Here is a 26,074-nt window from a genome sequence, read left to right on the forward strand (position 1 = left end):
TCTGATTTTACTTCACTCTTGTTAACAAAACACATCACTCTTATTCTGATTTTACTTCACTCTTGTTAACAAAACACATCACTCTTATTCTGATTTTACTTCACTCTTGTTAACAAAACACATCACTCTTATTCTCATTCTACTTCACTCTTGTTAACAAAACACATCACTCTTATTCTGATTTTACTTCACTCTTGTTAACAAAACACATCACTCTTATTCTGATTTTAATTCACTCTTGTTAACAAAACACATCACTCTTATTCTGATTTTACTTCACTCTTGTTAACAAAACACATCACTCTTATTCTCATTCTACTTCACTCTTGTTAACAAAACACATCACTCTTATTTTGATTTTACTTCACTCTTGTTAACAAAACACATCACTCTTATTCTGATTTTACATCACTCTTGTTAACAAAACACATCACTCTTATTCTGATTTTACTTCACTCTTGTTAACAAAACGCATCACTCTTATTCTGATTTTACTTCACTCTTGTTTACAAAACACATCACTCTTATTGTGATTTTACTTCACTCTTGTTTACAAAACACATCACTCTTAGCATGATTTTACTTCACTCTTGTTTACAAAACACATCACTATCAGCATGGTATCTGAGAGTATAAAAGTTCTTAAAAATTCAATTAACATTCTGCCATGCAATGCAATCTCAAATAGTAATTGCCATTCCAAATCCCAGAAACTTGAATATATGAACTTGCAATAGTATAATAATATAGTCCAAAATTCAACACGGTTGGGCATCAACTCAAAGTCAACTTGCAGTACATAACCATTTTCTCAAAAATCAAATCCGTAGTTGAATTGAATCAATCCCCAACCAACAATAGGGGAATACGTCGTATTCTGTGTAATACGCAGCCTCAGCGAGCTCCTAATATAAGAAGCACGCCACATCCCCGAGATCCGAGGCCGAATCGAGGTGATCCAAATGAAGCTCCGGCAGTTGCAATCCATCCTCGAGATCGCTGACGCCAGGCAGGAAATTGAAAAAGGAATCCACAACTGGATCGTCGAGACCAGAGAAGTCGCCTACGACATCGAAGATCTCCTCCTCGTAGTCATCTCCCCATCCTCTTCCTCATCCGCCAGCCGCAGAAGGTACACCGACCTATTCAGAGAAGCCACCAGCCTCCACAGCCTGGAGACTAAAATCCAGCTCATCGAAGCTAAGGTTTCCACTGTCGAATCTGATCTGCGCGTCAGGAACATTAGGCCGCACCAGAGAAGAAGCCCCAACCCGATCGCGCGGAGACGACTTCAGCAGAGGAGGACCTGATTTTGGTATCAAGCTTTTACAAAATTACCATAATACCCACACCTTGTTATTATGGAGTAAATTTGTGATTGAAGGAACTAATTTCTCATTAAATTAGAAAATTACATGTATTAATACTAGCCCTTGATTTTCTTGATCTTGTGGCTGTGATTTGTTCTCTAGTTATTTGGTTAAGGGGTGTTTGCCATAGATCACTACCCTATATATATATATATATATATATATATATATATATATATATAGGGTTTTGATCTATGCAAAACTAGATTTAAATACAGAAACGCAGAACAATATCATAATTAGGTCACTTTTAGGTCATAATTAGGTAATTTTTAGGTCATGCTAACAAAGCATGACCTAAAACGATCTTAGCATGACATTAAACCCAAATATTATAATATGACCTAAAATTGCTTAATTATGACCTTCCGTGTTTTTGGTTAATTATTGACCATTAGATCATCTAATCCTAGGGCCAAGATTTGGTCTGCATTTCTGGATTTAAACACATACTTATTTTGATCATCTCCCTATATATATATATATATATATATATAGGGTAGTGATCAAGATATAACTAATTTTAAGTGTATAACTAGAGAACAAATCTCAGCCACACATCTTAATGGAACAAATATTATTTATTTTAATAATATAAAATAGGCCAAGGGTATTTTTGGAAATTACATTATGAAATTCATTAGCTCATACGCGATTTGTTTTCTTCCAGATTGAGATTGTTGATGTTCTGCTCCAGAACAGAAAAAACGAGCTACTGAGATCGTTCTTTTTTATCTTCTCCGCGGCGTCGAAGTGGAGGCGTTTCACGGCGGTGATCACGCTTTGGAGCCATTATTCTGTAGCCAATAAGGGAGGAATTAAATGAGCAAGGAATGAAAATGGATAGAAATTTTGCTGCGATGCAATGGAGGAGAAGATGAACTAGTTCATGATGTCCCACCAATCGCGTCACATTGACGATGCTGCGGCAGAGATTTGATACTTATTATAAACTAGAGATTTGATTTGATACTAATAGAAAACTAATTACAAACTCGCTCCTATGTGTTTTTTTGCTTCGGGCTTTGGCTGTGTTAAACTAAATACTTATAGGTTTATCTATTAAATTTCATTATCTTCTTGGCTATTGTTATTGATTTGATGGTATAACTGAAAATAGATTACGATATTGTTGTATTAGGCTGCTGTAAAATTAAAAAATCAATATGTGAAATAATACACAAAATTTTGATGATTTTACTTCACTGTTGTTAACAAAACACATCACTATTAGCATGATTTTACTTCACTCTTGTTAACAAAACACATCACTCTTACTGTGATTTTACTTCATTCTTGTTCACAAAACACATCACTCTTATTCTGATTTCACTTCACTCTTGTTCACAAAACACATCACTCTTATTCTGATTTTACTTCACTCTTATTCTGATTTTACTTCACTCTTGTTCACAAAACACATCACTCTTACTCTGATTTTACTTCACTCTTGTTCACAAAACACATCACTCTTACTCTGATTTTACTTCACTCTTGTTCACAAAACACATCACTCTTATTCTGATTTTACTTCACTCTTGTTCACAAAACACATCACTCTTATTCTGATTTTACTTCACTCTTGTTCACAAAACACATCACTCTTACTCTGATTTTACTTCACTCTTGTTCACAAAACACATCACTCTTATTCTGATTTTACTTCACTCTTATTCTGATTTTACTTCACTCTTGTTTTGATTTTACTTCACTCTTGTTCACAAAACACATCACTCTTATTCTGATTTTACTTCACTCTTGTTCACAAAACACATCACTCTTATTCTGATTTTACTTCACTCTTGTTCACAAAACACATCACTCTTATTCTGATTTTACTTCACTCTTATTCTGATTTTACTTCACTCTTGTTCACAAAACACATCACTCTTATTCTGATTTTACTTCACTCTTGTTCACAAAACACATCACTCTTACTCTGATTTTACTTCACTCTTGTTCACAAAAGACATCACTTTTATTTTGATTTTACTGTTCACAAAAGAGTGAAGTAAAATCACATCCACAAGTACCCTTCCTTATTCATTCTGCAAATTACTTGCTTTTTACAGAGAGGATGAGCAACCAAAGATTTGAGCCTCAAAACATTATACAAGCAATATAAGCACTGCCAAACTTCACATTTTATCAATTCATCAACACAACTTAGCCACGTATGAGATAATCCCCTTCTTTCTGAAGCATTTACAGTACAGTACAACATCCTCGGTGGCCTTCTTCCTGATGGCGGCGGCGGAGAGGTCCTGGTGGCAGTACTCGGGGACGCAGTCGGGGAAGTTGAGGCGGGCGGTGGGGCCGCGGAGGAGGAGACGGCGGTGTCGTATGCGCGGGCGGTGGCGACGTGGGAGGAGTAGGAGCCCAGCCAGATTCTGGTGCGCTTGTTGGGCTCCCTGATCTCCGCCACCCATTTCCCCCACTTGCGCATCTGAATCCCACGGTATGGCTTCTTCTCCGCCGCCTGCTTCCGCTTGCTCAGATTCTTGGAGCTCAACGAAGAATTCGTTCTCAAACGAATTGAATTTGTGAATTTGCCAATGACATTATTTTGGCTGCAATGACAATTATACCCCCGCCTTGTTATTGTGGAGTAAATTTGTGATTGAGGGAATTAATTTCTCCTTAAATTAGAAAATTACATGTATTAATACTAGCCCTTGATTTTCTTGATCTTGTGGCTATGATTTGTTCTCTAGTTATATGGTTAAGAGGTGTTTGCCATAGATCATGACCCTATATATATATATATATATATATATATATATATATATATATATATATATATATATATATATATATATAGGGTTTTGATCTATGCAAAACTAGATTTAAATACAGAAACGCAGAACAATATCATAATTAGGTCACTTTTAGGTCATAATTAGGTAATTTTTAGGTCATGCTAACAAAGCATGACCTAAAACGATCTTAGCATGACATTAAACCCAAATATTATAATATGACCTAAAATTGCTTAATTATGACCTTCCGTGTTTTTGGTTAATTATTGACCATTAGATCATCTAATCCTAGGGCCAAGATTTGGTCTGCATTTCTGGATTTAAACACATACTTATTTTGATCATCTCCCTATATATATATATATATATATATATATATATATATATATATATATATATGAAAATGATCAATACAAAACTTGATCTCAATACAAAATCCAGACCAAATCCTGACCTTGAGATTTGATAATCCGATGGTCAATAATTAAACAAAAACACGGAGGGTCATTGTAATGCAGTTTTAGGTCATATTATAAACTTTGGGTTTGAGGTCATGTTAAGATCATTTCTTGTCATCCTTACTATAATGACGTAAAAATAAGCTTACAAATGACCTAAAAATGACTTTTGTATGCTTAGTTCTGCATTTTTGTATTAAGAATGCGTTTGCATAGATCAAAACCCTATATATATATATATATATATATATATATATATATATATATATATATATATATATGACAAATGGTTGGGGTCCCATGGAATCCCAAGCCTCTTCATGGGTCCGCCCTTGGTTCTTGTCATTGCTAACTCGTACTATTTCGCTTAAGCCTTTAAGATGCATCGAGCCGTGCCAGCGAGCAGGACACGTGGCGCGCGGTGATTGGGCAACGACATATCCGTTGCCTTTGAATTTTTTTTAATTAAAAATCGATTTTTAATTAAAAAAACCGATTAAAAATAAAAAAAATTCACTTCCCAATAAAAATATATCCGTTTATTACCGTTTTTTACCACTTTATTTATTTATTTTTATTTTTTCCCCAAAATACACACTTTCATCTATAAATACCCCCACTTTCACACCCAAAAATTCACATCAAACTACACAATTCTCATCTTCATTCTCCCATATCCATTCTCATCTTCATTCTCCCATATCCATTTTCATCTTCATTCTCCCATATCCATTTTCATCTTCATTCTCTCATACCCTACAACATAACAATGTCCGGCCAAGGCGATGACCACCCGCCCTCTCACGGTTGGAACCCCGAATGGTTTGGTTCACAACCGTTTCCTAGTCCGGAAACGGAATATTCGGCCCCTCCTCAAACCCAAGATTCAGGCGTTCTGGGTGGCTACCGGCCATACCCAATCGACGACCAACGTGCCTCCGAAGGGCGATACAGGTGGACACCGGATCATAGGCCGACCGCCCCCTCCCAAACTCCGCCTCTTCCTACTTGCGGTGTCCGCACACCGTACACTCCGGCGGAGATGGATAAAGTGTTCAAGGCGTACATGGAAATCTCCGAGGATGCGGTGGTTGGCACGAACCAATCCGGCGATCACTTTTGGTGGCGCGTCTCTCGCCGGTACAATGAAAACCGGCCGCCGGGAACGATCGAGCGCAACGAGAGTATGGTGCGCAACTCAATCGGCCGAGCCAACGAAGAAATTGGCAAGTTCAATGGCTATTTCTTCCAGGAGTCGCGGAATGCCGGGAGCGGCCGGAGCGAGGTCGACATCATCACTGCCGCGCTGAGCACCTACCAATCCATGAACGGCAAGTCGTTCAAGTACCTCAACGTTTGGCAGGACACGCGGACGCACCCGAAGTATATGGGAGTCGTAACATCCTCCTCTAGCGGCTCCTCCAAACGGTCAAGGTCGGTATCCCTATCCGACGCCGGCTCCGAAGAAGTGGCTAGCCAACTCGCCGGAGCTAACTTGGGTAGCCCCGACGCCGACCGCAAGGAAGGAAGAAAGCGGCGGCCGACCGCCGTCGCGCCGCGACTCCATCTGCCCCCGCTCCCTATGCGCCACCTCCACCCCCGAACAACATGCTGTGGATGCTCTTAGGCCAACTCAATATGGCCGATAGGTCAACTATGACCCCCACGCAACTTCAAACGCACGAGACCATGATATTGGGTCTCCAAAAACAATTGGGGTTAGTGCCGCCGGATGAGTAGTCTTCCTCGGGTAATATTAGCCAATAATTATGTAATTTTTAATTTTTAGGAGTTTAATTATGTAATTTTTAATTTTTAGTATTTAATTATGTAATTTTTAATTTTTAGGATTTTAATTATGTGTTTTTTATTTTATTTGTAATTTGTAATATTTATTGTGGTTTTTTAATGAATTTTAATATTATGGAATTGTTTTTGTTTAATTGAATTTTAAATTGAATTGTGCTCGTCCTTGCGGAAGAGTACAGCTGTGGGTGTTGTGCTCTTGCCAGAGAGCAGGCATGAATAGTAGCGCCGGGCCCACAACCGTGCTCGCTGGCAAGAGCACGGTTGTGGTTGCTCTAAGTTTCCTTAGCTAATTAATGACATGTTTGTTGTTAATTTAGTGGTTTGCTTATTCAGCTTATCCTCGTACGCATGTTAGTTTAAAAGATCTAAGTTTAGCCTTGTTGTTCTCGCAAATCACTAAGTAGTAAAGGCTTCAGCTTCTCATATACATATTATAAAAGCAACACAAAAGAAGGCGATTCTAAAAGAAAGAGGCAAAAACAATTTCTTTTGGATGTTCTTTACTCACACGTGAAGTTTAAGATATTCTAACCTTGTGGAATTTAATCTGATACATATATCCCACGGTCGAAATCTTAGTCCAGCAAATCTCACACACGCGTCTGTTTGTTGGAGTTTCGAATAATAAAAGTAAGAGACGACCAATGAGAATCCACGTCATTTTTAATTTCTAATTGTTAACGGAGGAAGGGAGAGACTCACATTCCACTATCTTCTTCCACCATTTTTCTTCACAATTTTTAATCTTGTACGAAGTCAAACCGGGAATATAAATTTAGGACGAATACAGTGTTTGTTAAATTGGTAATTTACAGTATTTTTATTTTTACAACATAGTGTTTGATTAACTGAACACACTACGTGTAATTAAATTTTCTAACATAAACAAATTGTATCCATCGAGCCATCCATCGAGCCACAACAGAAGATGACCAACCTGACACCCCTTTACCAGCAATGCAATGCCGCTGTTAATTGCTAATCAAAACGTATCGGCTTCGTTACTTTCGGACTAAAATAAACCAAATCCAAAAGTTGAGAACCAGAAAATACCAAACAAATATTCTTTGATTAGGAAAAACAATTTGTTTAAGACGATATTCTTTGATGAGACGTGTGAGTAGTGTCACGTCCTATATATAGAGTAGTACTACTAATTTAGATTGAAATCTTAATTATCATCAAATCACACACCACGAAACGCAGTCTTTTTGTTGAGAGTTTGAAAAGAGAGAGAGAGAGAAGATGAGTGATATTGAGCAAGTGAAGAGTGAGGTGTTTCTTCATCATTTGGTCCATCCACACGCACTCAATCTCACCCTAGCCAATGTCAGTGGACCAATATGTGAAGTCTGCCATGACTACATCTTCTCCGGACAGCTTGTCTACAGATGCAGCGATGACAACTGTGGCGACGACCTAACATTACACGAAAAATGCCGCTGGAGATCAGTCTGTTCCCCCCACCATGTGCAGTGTGGACACATGATCGAAGGAGGGATAGGGTACAGCTGCTCGGCCTCGTGCGATTTCCACATCCACATAGGGTGCGTGCATAGCATGGATGTGATGGGCGAGCCCAGCTTCACCAAACATCCCAGCCATCCGCGCCACGACCTTATACTACTGCGGAGGGCTGAGTGATGCTTGTGGCGCCTCACACGGAGGGAACTTCTATATCTGCACCGTTTGTCCATTCTGCATCAATGTGAGCTGCCTTGGACTGCCTCCACCTCCACGCCCACCCGCTCTCCCTTGTGGTGAATGCGAATACTTTCTTCACTTAGCTTGCTATGTATTACCATTTGGGTTATCCGGTCATCCACTCCACCCCCAACCTTATCACATCCTAACCCTTCAAATGTGTCCAACACTCGCTGCACCATCTCTTGTAAGTATTTTACAAATGGACTCGTATATTGTTGCAAACAGTGCAAGTTCATAGTAGATATAAAGTGCTTTTGTCTACCCGACACCATAAAACACGCAGCTCACCCCTACCACAATCTCAACCTTCAGCTCATGGGAGTGATGACCAAGGGGAAAAGGAACATTCCGCGCATGTGCAGTGCGTGTGATGATCCTACAAGTGGTGATTCCTGCTACAGATGTGATGTCTGCGATATCATATTGCATTCACGGTGTATGCTGCTGCCGGCACAAGTGAATAATTGTAGACGGGATAAGCACCCGCTGCTAGCGCCAACCATCCAAGTGAATTCTTCTGCGAACTCTGTGAAAAGGAGATGAATCCCAAGACGTGGGTGTATCACTGCCGAGGCTGCGATGCTTCAACCCATCCTGCGCGCTTGCCAACTGCGCTGGGATGGTGTCGGAACATCAAGTTTGGGCAGCGATATGTTGTCGGGGCATTTCACAAACACGACATCGGGTATTCTTCAAACTATCCTCGACGGGAGGGAGCGGATCTTGTCGGCCTGGTGTCAGAAAATCAGGGAGTTTGGACAGAGATATGATGGCATGACGCTTCACCAACACCCTGTCGCGTATCAACTAACCAACAAGTTGGCATGAGGAAGGTTTATGGATTTCAGTGAGATTAACACAAATGTGACTTCTTCGTTTGTTTTGACCTGTGTGCTTTAATTGAAGAAAACTCTTGGAATAAAGAATTACTCCTACTTTACTATCTTCTTCTATTTTCTTCTTAAATAGTGGAGTAAGATGTGTAATCACTGGGGAAGGTATGTGAGTATTATATCTAAGTAAATATCGCATTCAAAGTGGACACGAAATTATCGGACACAAATTGCAATGACATTCAACTCGATTAAATTCCAAAAACCAACGAACTTAGGTTAAATCCAGAAAAGTAATTGCAAGCCAACAGAAAGTATCTCAAATGCAAAATCCTAAATTGTCTCCAAATATAAAACCCTCACTACCAAAAAGTTGTTTCAGATAGGCAGGACAAGATGACCATGTTCACATCACTTTCAAGAAACAAGGTTGTCGTTGAGCGACAGCGAAGCAAGTTGGTCCGCAGGGCTACCAGCCTGCTGAACGTTCCTCAGGACATCCATTGCCTCAGAAACCTTTGATTTCAAAGCATCAGGCGACTCGAGCAAATGAAGAACCTCAGTCTGATCCATCTCCAGAAGCATTCCTGTAACCTTCGCAGCATGCTCATGCTCAAGCTGATCAACGAGCGGGTACAAGTTCTCACCCAGCATCTGTCGAGTATACACGTTAAACACACTGGACGAGAAAAAAAAATGAATGAAATTTGTACACTTGGGGCAGACTGCTTACCGTCCTCTGTTGTTCAGGTGTTGCATTGGCAAGGGCAGAAGCCAAAGCAGTAACTGGCATAGGCTGTGGAACAGCAGAATCGCGAGGAAGCATGCCACCCAGGTCGTATGGGACAGAAAGCATTCCACCAGGAATGGGCCCATCTGGCACATTACGACCAGGAGGATACCTATACATCCTCGCCCTTGGCATCATCTAAACAAAAGAATACATCATGATTAGCACAACAGTGAACCATGTAAGATCTAAAAACATCGGAAAGGTTGGTAGAACCTGCTGTTGCATCATCGGCACAGGTTGCTGATTTTGTTGCCCTGGACCTCCTCGTCTGCTACCAGGTCGTTGGCCCTGCTGACCCTGTTGGACTAGTGGCATAAAGAAGTTTGGCATGGGAGCAGCCCCAGGGCGCATTCCAGGAACAAGCTGCTGCTGATAACCAAAGCCACCCTAAAACATTTTGCAGTAGTTAGAATTATCTAATAATCGTTAAAAACGACAGAGGTGCCACATGTCAAACGTAGCATATCCTATTCACATATTACAAGGACAAAAAATTTACCACCAAAACTCACCTCCATATCACAATAATATGAAAACAACCTCACATAATAAACTATTAAGCTCAGACAATGATCACCTGAGGAGGCATGATAGCAGGGGCTTGTCCATAAAATAGCTGCTGCCCGATACCAGGTGCACCAGGGGGATACATGGGCATACGTGGAGCCATAGAAGGTGGGATTCCTACAGGCCTCATTTGCAAAAATTGGGCCTAGAAGTAGAAGTGTACCACAGTTTTCGAAACAAATAAAGTCATTATACACGATAATTTGAAACATGTGCAAATATCAAGAAGTAATAGCCGTAAATCAGAAAAAAGGAAAAAACTTGATCTGGGCAATTAGTTCAAAAATGGTTACACACATGCAGGCATCATGTCTTTGAAGTTTGTAACAAAAACACTGGTGGAAAGTGGAAACTGATTTAAACCATCATTTTATTCTCATTTTTGTGGAACAGTGGGTCATCAAGAGAAGGAAAATATATCATGTTTCACCAAATCCATTAACTAATACAGCCATACATGCATTTACAAATAAGAAGCATATACCTGTAACTTGGCTCTCCTCTCTTCCTTACGTTGTGCCAATGCAACATAAAGAGGCTTGCTAATTAACATTTTCCCATTCATTTCAGTAAGCTAACAATGACAACCAACAACACGATTAGTTCAAGCACATAATATTGATATTTCATCTAGAAAAACATAGTTATAGTATCAATACACACAGCTCGGGAAGCTTCTTCAGGAGTTGAAAAGGCAACAAACCCAGATCCTCTGCTTATTCCACTAGGATCACGCATAACCTATAACCCAAGACAAGACATCATCGCATCAGTAGAATTGGAGACAATTGGTATCACATGGTCATGACAGCATTATTTGAATCCCGTGTAAGAAACGAATATTTAATACCTTACAAGAGGTGATGGTACCAAAACCTGAAAACAGTTCTCTCAGTCTGTCATCATCAATGCTATCATCTATGTTTTTAACATATAAATTAACTCCAGGAAATTTGTCAACAGTTTCCCTGGTAGTTTGTTCAAACCGAGTTTTAAGTTCCTGCTCTCTCTCCGACTTCTTCTGGGCTTTACCAACATACCATTCCTTGTCATCAAATTTCTTTCCGTTTAGAGCTTCAACAGCTTTAGCAGCATCATCAGCATGCTCAAAATTTACAAATCCAAAACATTTCGACTTCCCATCAGCATCCCTCATCACTACAGCACTAGTGATTACTCCATATTCACCAAAAGTTGTTTTCAAATTATCATCTGTAATGGTATCAGCTAAATTTTTCACAAACACATTGGTGAACTTAGCATTGGCCTGTGTAGTATCCCTTTCTTGCTTACGAAGGAAATGCCCGACATAGACTTGCTTATCATTAATAAGCATACCATTTAACTTATCTATAGCACTTTGTGCAGCTTCTTCAGTATCAAATTGAACAAATCCATAACCCTTAGACTGACCATGGGGGTCTGTCGCAATCTTGCAGGAAAGGATGTTGCCAAAGCTAGAGAACGTGTCATGCAAAGCTTTGTTGTCAATTGCTTTGTCCAGATTCTACAAAAGAAAATTCATGAGAACGTACATGCAGAAACTCTAGGTACAAAATCATAACAATACAGCTCTAACAAGAATAGCATACAAAAAATGGGTTAGTAGAACAGATAAACAGCATGTATGTAGAATTATGACTAAGGAATGAAACAGCAGTGGAGCTATTCCTCATTTCCTCTTAACATAAAATTAAGACTCAGTTGCTTGACAGTTCTGCTCACCAAATTGTCAATTACTATAACACTAGCAAATGGAATTAATTTCAGATCTTTGCTCAACCAGAAAAAGAGGCAATCAACAGAGAATAACCACATTTTGTCAACAATGAAAAGGTGTGACGTAGCCGTAGATCAAAACATCTCAAAAAACAATGACTAGAAAGAAACCAAAAAGGTTCTATAATGAAGAAATTAAAAACCAATCACAATATGTTACCTTGATAAAGATATTTGCCATTCCACTTTTTCTAACACTTGGATCGCGGTGAGAATACATCACTCGGATCGACTTGCTATTGAGGGGAGTGAAGTTCAACAATTCCAAAGCTCTTGCAGCTGTTACCACAGATTACGTAATAATATTAGCCAGTGAAAAACCACAGCTTTGGTTTAGCTAGAAAAGAGTATACGCAAGCAACAAAATCACCAAATTAAAAAAGTAACAAGAGCAGAAATATTAGAAGTGAAAATGATTGGTCACAGTGCCAGACAGTAGCAAACAAAATGAGGAAATATGTTATACAGATGGCAAGAAGTCACATACATGCCTAAAATGCAAAACATATTGCAACAAGTTTCAGGTCTTAGAACGACCACCTTTTCTCAAGCATTTACATGCAAAAACAACCTGATGATTCAGATTATATAAGCTCAAATTTTTATTTTTAATTTTTGCAAATCAGAATAACATTATCACATATCACATTAACACTACTCAAAATTGTTGACAATCCAAATATTCATTATGACAAATTCACCATCTCCATTACTATTACAAACTATTCTCTCAAAATTAACACATACTGTCATCGTTGTTAGAATTTCATCCGAAGGATTCAACGTCACAACCATGTTTAACATCCTACTACTATACTGCGATTAAATCATGTGCGTGCCCGTGCATGCAGAGAAAGACTCTAAACCTCAGCAATAGGTAATACAAAACAATAAAATTTTAAAGCGCTAACCATCCTGGGGGTTGGCATAGTTTACATAGCCATAGCCAAGGCTGCGCTGAGTGCCAAGCTCGCGACAAACCCTGACCGATACAACCTGCCCGACCGAATTGAACAGATCGTAGAGCTGCGAGTCCGTTACGTTGAAATCCAAGTCACCGACATACAGAGAGGTCGTCTGAAACTGTCCTACCGCCGCTCCACCAGGCGCCGGCGCCGCCACCGCCGCCACTCCATTTGGGGCAGCCGTCGCCGCCACATTCTGGTGCTGCACCTGAATCTGGGCCATCACTCGAATTTCAGGGAGATTGTTGGTTCTAGGGCTAGAATAAAAAAGAGATTCTCTTTTTGGGTTTTCAGCTGGGTGTAATGATAAATTAGGGGATAAATTGGGATACGGAAAGCGATATGGAGCTTTTAGAGAGAAAATTTTTGGGTTTTTTCGGGAGAGCAGGGAACTGCACCGCACTCGGTGAATACAGTTAACTGTGACGCTATAAATATGAACAATGTGAAACCCTAGCTGGAGGAACGAGGTGAAATCACAGCCGTTGATACGATTATCTGGTCTATGGGGATCTATGATGACGACACGTGCACCGTGGAATTGTGAGTTCGTGACGTAGTCAAATTTTCCTGTTGAGAAAATTGCGGTATTTATTCACATATTCATCATTTATTCGGAATTCCAATTGAGAAAATTGTGCGATTTATTCAAATGTTTGTTCAGAATTTGTTTAAAAATAAGTGTTTCTTTAAATAATTTTTCTATTGTCGATATAGGAATATAATAAACCCCACAAAAAGTAATTGGACTTCCCAGCCGCAGATGATAAATTGCAAACAAATTGAATAGCTAAAACTCCAGAAACCAACCACTGTAACAAAATTCAAAAGAAAATGGAATTTAAACAACAATCATCTCATCAAATGAAAACCCCTAGACAATGTGCTCCCAAATAAGAACTACCCTCACTAGCAAAAAGTTGTTTCACATAGGCAGGAAAGGACCATGTCTACATCACTCTCAAGAATCGTTGAGTGACAGCGAAGCGAGTTGGTCAGCAGGGCTGCCCGCCTGCTGGACGTTCCTCAGGACATCCATTGCTTCGGAAACCTTAGATTTCAAAGCATCAGGGGACTCGAGCAAATGAAGAACCTCGGTCTGGTCCATCTCTAGAAGCATGCCTGTGACCTTCGCAGCGTGCTCGTGCTCCAGCTGATCAACGAGGGGGTACAAATTCTCACCCAACATCTGTAGCAAAAGAAGTATTGACATTATTAAAAACGCTACTACGAGACTAAAATAAATGTAATGTGTACACTTGAGGCAGTCTGCTTACCGTTCTCTGTTGTTCGGGTGTTGCATTAGCAAGGGCAGAAGCCAAAGCAGTAACTGGCTGTGGACCAGCAGAATCACGAGGAAGCATGCCACCCATGTCATATGGAACAGAATGCATTCCCCCAGCAACACCAGGAATGGAACCATCTGGTGCATTACGGCCAGGAGGATACCTGTAAATCCTTCCTCTTGGCATCATCTAAACAAAAAAAAACAATAATGATTAGTAAAATATTTGATAAACAAGATTAGAAAATCCAGGAACTGAAGTACAACTTGCTGCTGCATCATAGGCACTTGTTGCTGATTTTGTTGTGGTGGAACTCCTCGTCTGCCACCAGGCAGTTGTCCTTGCTGACCCTGTTGCACTAGCGGCATGAAGAAATTTGGCATTGGGCCGCCCCCAGGACGCATTCCAGGAACAAGCTGCTGTTGATAACCGAAACCAGCCTAGAACATTTAATTGAGTTAGAATTATCCAATTAGTAGAACAAATAGTTCAACATATAGACACATTCCCAAGATTTTTAATTTTACAAACAAGTAAAAGATGATAAATGATCAAGAATCAGAAGAAGCAGATCCTCTAGATAACACTTAACACTCGATAAGCACTCCAATAAAAATTCAGAAAAGAATACCTGAGGAGGAATCATAGCAGGACCTTGTCCATAAAACATTTGTTGCCCAATACCAGGAGCACCAGGGGGATACATAGGCATGCGTGGAGCCATAGAAGGTGGCATTGCAACAGGCCTCATTTGCATAAATTGGGCCTAAATTAACATTGGTTTCGGAACACATTAGTATAATTCAAAGAGACAACACAAAACATGTGTAGACCATAAGAAGAAATTTCAGTATTAGAAAACCAGAACTAAGAGAGTAAAATAGGGCAATGCAGTCCAACATCATGCATAAGCGTACTGGAAACAAAAGAGTGGGTAACCAAGCACAAAGAAAAGAGTGTTGGAGAATCCTCATGAATGCATGTTTCAGATTTAATAAGTAGACAAGAGAAAGATAATATAAAATAGAATGTACCTGTAACTTGGCTCTCCTCTCTTCCTTGCGTTGCGCCAGAGCAACATAAAGGGGCTTACTGATAACCATTTGCCCACTCATTTCGGAAAGCTTGAATGAAAAACAAATAATATAAATCGTCCAGGTAAAAATCAATTACATAGCAATGAAAAGGATGTCATTAATGTGTAAACTCACAGCTCTGGAAGCTTCTTCAGGAGTTGAAAATGAAACAAATCCAGATCCTCTGCTTATTCCACTGGGGTCTCGCATAACCTGCATTCAAAGATATTATTAAATCAGTATAACTAGAAAACATGTATCAAAAAGTGAAGAATAAGTGATAGTCGTTAGTCTAAATCCAATCTAGTCCAGAATAAAACTATGTAAAATACCTTGCAAGAGGTGATGGTGCCATATCCTGCAAAAAGTTCTCTGAGCTTTTCGTCATCAATGCTATCATCTAGGTTTTTAACATATAGATTAACTCCTGGAAATTTGTCAACAGTTTCCCTGGTAGTCTGCTCAAACCGACTTTTAAGTTCATTCTCTCGCTCTGACTTCTTCTGTGCTCTGCCAACATACCATTCCTTGTCATCAAATTTCTTTCCATTTAAAGCTTCAACAGCTTTAGCAGCATCATCAGCCTGTTCAAAATTGACAAAACCAAAACTTTTTGACTTTCCCTCTGCATCTCTCATCACTACAGCACTAGTTATCCCACCATATTCGCCAAAAATTGCTTTCAGCTCATCATCTGTAGTAGAGTCAGCCAGATTTTTCACATAAACATTGTTGAACTTGATATTGTTCTGAGTTGTATCCCTCTCTTGCTTGCGGAGGAAATGCCCAACATAGACTTGCTTATCATTCATGAGCATGCCATTCAACTTATCTATAGCATTTTGTGCAGCTTCTTCAGTCTCAAATTGCACAAAACCATAACCCTTAGGTTGGCCATTAGCATCGGCTGCTATCTTGCAAGAAAGGATGTTTCCAAAGCTAGAAAAAGTGTCGTGTAGTGCCTTGTTATCAATTGACTTGTCCAAATTCTGCAAAGGAAGTTCATTAGGAAGCACACAAAGCAAAAGATAAACAGAGCTCTAACGAGAATAACGTAAAAAAGTGGGTAGGTTACATATATACAGATAGTCAGTTATAATATTAAAACTAGTGAATGAAAGAGCAGCACCACTATTCATCTAAATAATCAGAATATGGGATCGAATCGCTAGACAGTTCTACACTCCAATAGCTGTGTATCATAATAAAGGATGGAGCTAATTTCGTATTTTGGCACAACTAAGAACAAAGCAGTTAAAGACTCTACATAGATGAACCAAGATAATAACTCAATATCATAAGCATTAAATATATGTGACAGTATCTTTTAAATTAAGTTCAAACTATTTGAGAACAAAAACTACTATTAGAAAGACTTAAATAATGGATATAAACAAATCAAACACATGATCTGAACATTACCTTAATAAAGATATTTCCAGTTCCACTTTTTCTAGTGCTGGGATCCCGGTGAGAGTACATGACTCGGATAGACTTGTTATTCAGGGGTGTGAAGTTAAAGACTTCCATAGCTCTAGCAGCTGTTAGTTCGAATGATAGGAAAACATCAGACAGTGCACAACAACATTCGTTTATTTATATGGAAATATACATACATAAAAGGCACAAGATATAAAACTACAGACAAAGCAGAAGAGCTAAATAACTGACAAATCTTCTTAACCAAAGTACTAAATAATCGGAAGCAAGGAAAATGTTTACAGTCATGTGATTTATCAATTACAAAACATTCACCATCTCCATTTTATTCCCAATCTAATCTCTCTAAACACGTAAATGTCAGAAAGCTAAAACATTTTGTCTCAAAATATACAAGCACACGCAAACAAAGGCTCTAAAATGAAATGCAGCGAATGGTGAAAAAATCATAAATTTCGAAGTGCTAACCATCCTGGGGGTTGCTAAAGTTGACGTAGCCATAGCCAAGGCTGCGGCGAGTGCCAATGTCGCGACAAACCCTAACCGACACAACCTGCCCGGTCGAATTGAACAGATCGTAGAGCTGCGAGTCCGTGACGTTCAAATCCAAGTCACCGACGTAGAGAGAGGTGGTAGCCTGAAGCTGCCCAGCCGTCGCCCCACTAGGAGCTGCCGCCACTCCACCGGGGGAGGACGCCGCCACATTCTGGTGCTGTGCCTGAACCTGCGCCATTTCTTCAATTTCAGCTGGATTATTGATTCTATTTGATACTTCCTTACTCCTCGTAACTGATCGAGGGAGAAAATGGAACAAAGTTTTTTTTGGGTTTTTCGGGAGAGCAGGGGGAACTGCACCGCACTCACGGAGGAAAATGAAGAGGTGGCGATATATATGAGTGACTGTGGTGTAACCCTAATTCATGAAAGGGGTTAAATCGCAGCCGTTGAAATTGAACATCTGCGATGTAGGAGCATAGATAACGCCACGTGTACCTACCACTAAGAGCATCCACAATGGGACGGATGTCCCGGCGGACATCCCGACGGACATTCTAAAAAAACATTTTCTGTCACGTCATAAGGACATCACACTGCACTGTCACGTCATAAGGACATCTCACTACACAATGGCGGACATCCCCAAGGACATCCCGACGGACATCCAAAAAAATAATAAAAAATCGGGACGTCCGTCGTGTCAACGCAATGGCGGACGTCCCGGAAAGCCGCGGAACTCCGGTGTCCGCAGCGGACGTCCGTATCCGTATGCATGCTGCCTAATGGCGGACGTCCCGCGCGGACGTCCGGCACGCCGATCCGACATCCGCCGGGACATCTGCCATTGTGGATGCTCTAATGACGCGGTAAAATTTATTCTCGCAATGTTCTCAAATTTAGGACAAAATAATTAAGAATGTTATAAATATTAACTATTTAGATACTCCACAAATTCTCATTTTCATTTGTCTGTCTTCAATTAATTGACATCCTTAATTTTTTAATATTTTTAGTAATGTAATTCAAATTTCACAAACTCAATCTAAACATATTTTATTATAAAATTAATATATAAAAGTAGGATTCACGTTTCATTAATTTTTTTCACTATATTTTTAAAATCTATATCAAGTCAACCGATATCAATTAATGAAAATGAGGGAATACTTTGTACTGCATAAGATTTTAAAGGACTTGTGATCTTGGAATTTTCAAAGTCAAGTAGTAAGTAGATTTTATTAATAAAGTTTCCATTTCAGAAAAAACAGATATTGTTATTAAGAAGGTAATTGAATTATTTGTATCGTGTAACATTTTAAGATATTCGTGATCTTGAAATTTAAAGAAAGTCAATAAATTTCATAAATAGTTCCGCTTCATGAAAAAAAAATGGTATTAATAATATAATAAAATTAATTTAGATAATTTGTACTGAATAAGATTTTAAAATATTTGTGATCTTGGAATTTTAAGAGTCAAATATCCTTTACTCCAAATAACAAAATTTATTTTACAAATTATACGAACTTCAATATATTTCACCATTATTGATTTGTATTTTAGATAGTAGGTATGAATTGTTTTTTCTCTCACTTGAAAACAAATTGGGCAACACCCATAAAGAGAATATTGGGCAAAATGAAATATGGGGAAAAATAGTTAAGAACCCCGAATCTTTGTATGAAGGCCCGTGATAAATGTACTAATACTATTTAGAAAATTTGAGGCCCATATACTTGAAATATGGGCTAAAACGTCTTTTAGGAAAGCAGCTTGTTGGCTGTAGTCCATTCAATAATTACTTACACAAAATTTTATTGCTTTTTTAGGTTTTGTGTAGAAAGTGTATGATAATATACTTCATCCGTTTCATTTCAATTTTACTTTTGCCTAGCTCCCAATAATATGAGATATGTACATGAGTGAAACGTACTAAAAAATTAAGAAAAAAAAGTGCAGTTGATAAGACACTTACTTCTCCTTGACTTAATAGATTGAAATTTCTAGTTATTACATGGTATAGGAGATTCATTGTTAATATTTTTATTTAAGTAACTTGGGATACAATTCAAGTATTTTGAGACTGACATACATAGTACTTATTATTCCTCGTTCCTCAATTCAAGTCACTTAAATGCTAGATTAGACATCAATAACTCCATAAGCTTTTACATCAGTTTTAGACAATTCAAGAATCAAGATTTGAGGGAAATGTTAAAATAAAATTAGTGAATTAGAATTTGGAATTAACTTGTAATTCACACTTTAAGAATTATCTTCTTTCATGTAAAATTAAACTCTATACAAAGATTACATACAATACCACACAAACCTTCTTATTCAATTCGAGTTTAAAAGATGAAATTTGCATGCCAAATTCAAAACATATATAATATCCAAAAAAATATATATATCCTATATATTTTCAAATTCATTCCCTCCAAACTGTGTCGTCCCAATCAATTACACCGTGGCCCTCCTACCACTACCTCACAAATATTCATAAAATAAATTTATACATTGACACACACACACCAAAATTGCCCATGAAAGAAAGGAAGTTGTAGACGTGCATGGACTTCAGTGTCCTACCATTCTCAGCAATAGATCCATTTTCCAACCAAAAAGTAAATATTTCTATAGTCAAGTAACGCTTCCAAATAGCCATCACATCTACAAATAATTCACTGTATAACTGAAAATATGTTCAGAAAGTTGGCCACATACAACTAATTTTCTTCCTCCCTTCCCTTCTTCAAACCAAGAAAAAAAAGGAAAGTAAACATTGGACTGGCAGCTGCATAGCATTAATTAATCAAAAGCATACTACAAATAAAAAGCTAAACAGAAACGTCTACAGTTATTCGACTACAAATAACCATAATTAATTAATGCCAAACATTAATTCCATTATTAAACCCTCAAGATCTTCCCTCTGGGTGCAAAGGGAATAACTTGAGGGTTCTATCTTCTCCTTCTTCTAAACATCTATAATCTACTTCAACGCTTTGATCGAACGCCCTCGGTCCACATTTCCTTTTTTGACCTCCACAATCCAACTCCTCTCCCTGCAGGTGAGCCTAGTAAAATATCCGACCAGGTAAAATTTTAGATAAATTTAGTAAATTATAAAGTTACTATTTACCGCGGTAAAGGGAGGAGGCGGCCTCAGCCTGCCGAGCTTCTGCTTCTGGCGCTCACGCGCCTTGTGGTTTTGGAACCAGTAAAACACGTTTTTCCCTTCGATCTTGCCGTAATTGGCGAGCTGCGCCGTGATCTGCTCGATTTGCTGGGCGTTGGGGGTTCGCATGCCGCCTTGGTAAAGCCTCTCGAGTATTTCGATCTGCTCTTGTGCCGGACTCCACCTCGTCCCACCGGGCACCGCCTGCTGCATTCACATCAGAAGTTTCTTTTTTTCTTGTTGGATTTGAAAAAAGTGTGAAAAGGATATACTGTATCAATAAGTAGATGCATACACACTGAAAAGTCTAGTGTGTGTGTGTGTGTTTTATTGCATGCAATAGAGACATTTGCATAATGTGAACTGCAATTTCTGACTTGGAAATCCAGCTTCCATACCATTTTAAATAACATACACAGCTTAATTCTAGCAGGTTTTGGTGGAAATCAGTATTTAACATATGTATTATTAATATTAATTAGAAAAATAAGAGATTTAATTTTGTATGGACATGTCACCTGAACTGATTCTCTTTTCTGATAATCCGAGTTTCCATGTCTCCTAGTACCACTTTCCGGTCTGATGAAGCTCTTGATATCGAACGCGGCGGCTGTGGAGGCGGATGCGGGGGCGAGGGGGCGGAGGCGCTTGCAGGCGAGGGCGAGGGTGGCCGACTCGTACCCACGTGCGACTTTCATGGAGGCTTGGGTTCGCACGGGTGACATTTTTTTGATTGGGAAAGGTTGTGGTGGTTATATATATATATATGTGTGTGTGTATGTGTGTGTGTGTAGGCTAGAAAGGTGGTGACATTGATGAGAAGAGGGGAAAAGAAAATAAAGAGGGAAATAAAGTTAAGAGTGAGGGTAGTAGATTAATTAAGCAAGACCAAATGATGAGGTGAGGTTGACTTGAGAATTTTCCTATCTTATAAAGAGAAATGGGAAAGTGATACCCTTCTCTATTCTAGGTCACAAAAGCAACATTAGTGTATTTGCTTTAATGATATACTACCTAGTTCATTTTCATTTGATTCCTTCTTTTATACCTAGATAGTAATTTTTATTTATATGTGCTTTTTTTTAAGATTGATCACTAATGATGCTCAAATCTCATCGACTCTTATGATGACTCGAATCTCTAATCTATTGATTGAAGGGTAAATATTTTACCAATTGAGTATATGCGACTTCTTAATATTGGACTTTTTAATTAGTGAGGATTCAGTTGTTGCTTTTATGAGAGTGGTTATTTCGGTGAGTCGTAACTGCCTAATATTTAATTTCTGTTGTATTTTTTGGATGGTATATCGGTTGGATTCATATATATCGTGAACCTTATTTCTCGTGTCATACTTTATGCCAACAATGGTCTTCACGTAAATGGTGCTAACTGCTTTGTCACATATATCATATACATGTCAATCGAAACCTACTCGATATGCGTGTTAATCGGTCATAAATTTATCGAATTTAGAAATTTCAAGCTCTAACACCTTAATTTAATGGACAAATTTGATAAATTGCAAGTTTTCAGGCTGAATTGACATTCTTAGAGTAAGATTGCCCTGCAATACCAAGCTCCTTTATACTTTATACTTTATAGTACTACAAGTTAGTAAATATGATGAATTTATTGTTAAAAAGTATGAATTGGTAGGGGAAATAGTTTTAATTTGAATCAACTTCTATAAAAATTGTATAAGTTCAATGAATCGTACGTGTTGTTTATCGTGAATTCGGTATATATGTTTGTTTGATTATAGGATTATAGGTTCAATCCATAGTTTTCAAAGGGTGGTATATATAGTTTTCAAATTTCTCACACAAAAAAAATAATTTTAAATTTGTGTTGCAATTCTACTATTGGGTTTAAATGCTAATTTGAAAGTAATATACAGTACTAAATTTTGTATCGATCTCCAATTGGCCGAATAATAATTAGTATAAACAATTATTACTCAAAGTCCCCCAAGAACTATTGGAGCTAGTTTATATATATAGTTTTAAACCAAGAAAAATGGATTCTGATTCACTCTATTCTTTTTTTAAAATAAATTAATTAATCACGCCTCTAGCTTTTGGAGTGTAATTTTACTAAATAAAATATTAATAAATCGAAGCAGTTTTGGAGTGGTACATAATACTGTGTGATTTAAATTCACTCAAAAATGAATAATTGACATATGGGGCATATTTATATAAATTCATGCGTATGGTTGGGTAGTCTAATCAAACTGCTTAAATTTCTTGCTTTCATGATAACTTGTCGTCGTTTATATGCTTTTCGGTGGCTCTCTCTCTACAAAGAGGTGAGAGAAAAGAATGTTAAGAAGTTAAAAACAAAACTCTTCCAATCCCAAAACATGAAAATGCAAACACACCTTTTCCTTTTCAAGATACGGATGTGGTGTGTCGCCTCACACCTACTGAATGTGTTAGAATATGGAAACCAAATCAGTGGGAAATCAAATCATGTAACTTAGGAAATAATCGTAAAATTAATATGTAATTGATAGCGTATGTAATTAGGGGATTCTTATCATGTGTAATTAGAGTAATCCTCTATATTAAGAGGATTGCTCCATTGATGAAATATACACACAGAAAATTCCTCCAGCTATGTCTTCTATCGTTTCTTCCCTCTCTCGGTTATCACCAATCAACATGGTACCAGAGCAGGTTGAACAATAGGAACTCAGATTTTATCATCATCATCGTCCAAATATACCTATCTCAAACCTTCTTACCAAGAGGCAGAAAACCTGCATCAAAACAAACACCACAATGTCAGATTCAGAGGAACCAAAGGAGACCACAAATCCAATCGTGAACTTCTCAGACGATTTTGCAGCAAAATTTGCAGAATTCATCCGGCAGAGCATGCAAAGCTCCTCAACTCCACCTCCAAAACCGGCAGCCAACCCAGACAACCTAGGCGAGATTGTTATCTCAACCAAATTTTCGGGAGATAACTATCCTCTCTGGGCGAACCTCATCAAACGAGCGATTGGTGGGAAGGGATTATCCTCCCACATCTCACGGGATTCAGAGACACCACCGACCACCGATCCTAACTACGCAACATGGCAAAAGTTGGATCACTGTGTGTTCGGGTGGATAATCAACAAACGAGGTTTCACAATACCCAACGGCAAAGGAACTATGGGAGGGATTGGCGGTGACGTATGGTAGTGGAGGAGACTCGCTACAAGTCTACGACCTGCAAAGAAAGGCGAGCAATATGAAACAGGGGGAGATGACACTTGAACAACTGTGGAACAAACTCCAAAACATCTGGATGTCAATCGACCGAAAAAAGCCCAACCCGATGAAGTGCGCGGAGGACATTGCAACACACAACAAGGAGACACAAGAAATACGGTTGTTCCAATTCTTAATGGCACTCAATGACAGCCATGAAACCACCAAAAGGGAGATCCTCAAAAGGGACCCTCTACCTACGGTCAGGGACGCCTACGCCACCGTCCGCCGCGAAGCCACCAATGACGGAGTACTCAAGCCCGCAACCACCGATGTACGAGAAACCCAAATGAACGGAGGTATCGGAGTGGGGCTGGCAGCACGTAGCGGCGGACGGCCCGGGCAGAACCCAAGTCGTGGGGAGGACCGGCGAATTGAAGATGACCGAAACAAATTGATTTGCGGTCACTGCGGGGGGAGAAAACACACCAAAGATCAGTGTTTTCTCCTCGTCGGCTACCCCGAATGGTGGGACGAAATGAAGAAGCGGAGAGCATAGCGAAATTGGTCGAATAAGGGAAACAGAGTTGCTCCGGCAGCGGGGGAGAGAGACCGGGCTACCGGCGCCGCAAATGCAGAGGGCAGCACCGGACCCACCACCACTGGAAGGAGTGACGCAGCCGGAACAGAGAATGCAGCGGTGGCTCAATTTGGGGAAGGAATAGTGACGGCACAAATTGGTGAAGGTAAAGAGGGGTTTGATTCTAAATTAAACCCCTCACTTCCACCTTTACTACAATTCGGTCCCCCAAAATCCGGAGTATATGAAAAGATACCTCATTCTCTATTTATGCGGCCCCCGAATAAGCTTAAATTAGATATTGACCCCATATATTCTCACATTGTTGGAAAAGGCCCCCAGACTCTAGGGAATTAGAATTTGAGCCACAAATTAATTGCAAAAACAGTTTTCAAGTCCTAGAGAATATTTCTGCAGCCTGTAGCATGTCCGAATCCTCGCATAAGGATAAGGATTGAATTTTCGATTGTGGGGCAACCGACACTATGTCATTTGATAAGTCTGATTTTACTGGGATAACCAAACCTCACAAAAACTACGTTCAAACTGCCAATGGGGAATTACTTACTGTCCAGGGAACGGGAACTATTCAGATTTCACACGCTCTAAAAATCTCAAATTGCCTATATGTGCCGACCTTGTCTCATAAATTGTTGGCGGTTAGTCATGTCACGAAAGAACTTAATTGCACCTTACTAATGCAACCATCCTTTTGCATGTTACAGGATATTCAGACGGGGACGATTGTTGGGCGTGGCACTAAGCGACGTGGTCTCTACTATGTGGATGAGGTAGCTCAACAGAGTATCGCGATGCTGACTCACGGATCCACAGACAGACAGGCTTGGCTATGGAAACGACCAGTTGGATGCAGATGAATCTTCACCATAAAAAGACGAGCCGATGGTTCCATTGAGAGATACAAGGCAAGGCTGGTAGCAAAAGGCTACACTCAGACGTATGGGATTGACTACGACGAGACTTTCTCACCGGTGGCTAAAATGAGCACAGTAAGAATTCTATTGTCTGTTGCAGCAAATCAGAACTGGCCCCTACATCAGCTCGACGTTACTAATGCATTCTTGCATGGAGAACTGAAAAAGGAAGAAGAAGTATACATGGAGGTCCCACCTGGCTATTCTAGTGAATTCGACCCAGGAGAAGTATGTCGCCTAAAGAAAACATTGTACGGTCTGAAACAGTCACCCAGAGTATGGTTTGGGAAGTTCAGCCAGGCAATGCAGAAGCATGGATACCAGCAAAGCAACTCAGATCATACTCTTTTCCTCAAGAAAAAAGGTGACAACATAACTTGTCTCCTAATCTATGTGGATGCTATGATAATCACAGGAAATGACACAGCTGAGATCAAGAAGCTACGAGAAAATCTTTCTCAGGAGTTTGAGATGAAGGATCTAGGAGACCTGAAGTACTTTCTGGGGATTGAAGTTCTGCGATCAAAAAGGGGGATTTTCCTGCGACAGAAAAAGTACGTCCTAGATCTGCTAACAGAGACAGGGCTACTAGAATGCAAGCCAGCAGAGACGCCAATGGTACAAAACCATGGTTTAAAGATAGAGGAAGGAGCAAAATTAGCAGACAGAGAACGCTACCAACGTTTGGTTGGAAAGTTGATCTATCTAGCTCATACAAGGCCAGATATCGCATATGCAGTTGGGGTGGTAAGCCAATTCATGCACAAGCCGCAAGAAGAACACATGAATGCTGTGATAAAGATAGTGAGATATCTTAAAGGGACAGTTGGCTACG

At 39.3% G+C, this 26,074-nt stretch overlaps 3 protein-coding genes and 1 pseudogene across 4 annotated transcripts; all 4 read right to left on the minus strand.

The window, feature by feature from the left end:
• Positions 1 to 3,526: 3,526 nt before the first annotated feature.
• Positions 3,527 to 8,532, minus strand: LOC121757925 (annotated as a pseudogene).
• A 620-nt stretch (positions 8,533 to 9,152) lies between these two features.
• Positions 9,153 to 13,451, minus strand: LOC121758681 (polyadenylate-binding protein 8-like). The gene is made up of 9 exons (XM_042154060.1): positions 12,987 to 13,451; positions 12,236 to 12,354; positions 11,147 to 11,803; positions 10,960 to 11,037; positions 10,781 to 10,870; positions 10,307 to 10,441; positions 9,943 to 10,116; positions 9,670 to 9,864; positions 9,153 to 9,590 (listed from the first exon to the last, which is right to left on the minus strand). Exons 1-9 carry the CDS (start codon positions 13,261 to 13,263, stop codon positions 9,354 to 9,356), a joined length of 1,962 nt encoding a protein of 653 aa, XP_042009994.1. The 5' UTR covers positions 13,264 to 13,451; the 3' UTR covers positions 9,153 to 9,353.
• Positions 13,452 to 13,804: 353 nt separating this feature from the next.
• Positions 13,805 to 17,714, minus strand: LOC121759323 (polyadenylate-binding protein 2-like). The gene is made up of 9 exons (XM_042154865.1): positions 17,311 to 17,714; positions 16,825 to 16,943; positions 15,735 to 16,391; positions 15,538 to 15,615; positions 15,361 to 15,450; positions 14,958 to 15,092; positions 14,593 to 14,766; positions 14,318 to 14,515; positions 13,805 to 14,229 (listed from the first exon to the last, which is right to left on the minus strand). The coding sequence occupies exons 1-9, from the start codon at positions 17,573 to 17,575 to the stop codon at positions 14,002 to 14,004; spliced, it is 1,944 nt and encodes a 647-aa protein (XP_042010799.1). The 5' UTR covers positions 17,576 to 17,714; the 3' UTR covers positions 13,805 to 14,001.
• Positions 17,715 to 20,017: 2,303 nt separating this feature from the next.
• On the minus strand, positions 20,018 to 21,399 carry LOC121758271 (WUSCHEL-related homeobox 4-like). Of its 2 annotated transcripts, none has more exons than XM_042153679.1 (3): positions 21,040 to 21,399; positions 20,486 to 20,725; positions 20,018 to 20,408 (listed from the first exon to the last, which is right to left on the minus strand). In XM_042153679.1, the coding sequence occupies exons 1-3, from the start codon at positions 21,244 to 21,246 to the stop codon at positions 20,262 to 20,264; spliced, it is 594 nt and encodes a 197-aa protein (XP_042009613.1). In that variant the 5' UTR covers positions 21,247 to 21,399; the 3' UTR covers positions 20,018 to 20,261. The 2 variants fall into 2 exon arrangements, with proteins under 2 accessions (XP_042009613.1, XP_042009612.1); XM_042153678.1 differs by having other exon boundaries at positions 20,486 to 20,728.
• Positions 21,400 to 26,074: the final 4,675 nt, after the last annotated feature.

This window comes from Salvia splendens, chromosome 12 (genome assembly GCF_004379255.2).
Source record: "Salvia splendens isolate huo1 chromosome 12, SspV2, whole genome shotgun sequence".
Taxonomy (NCBI): Eukaryota; Viridiplantae; Streptophyta; class Magnoliopsida; order Lamiales; family Lamiaceae; genus Salvia; species Salvia splendens.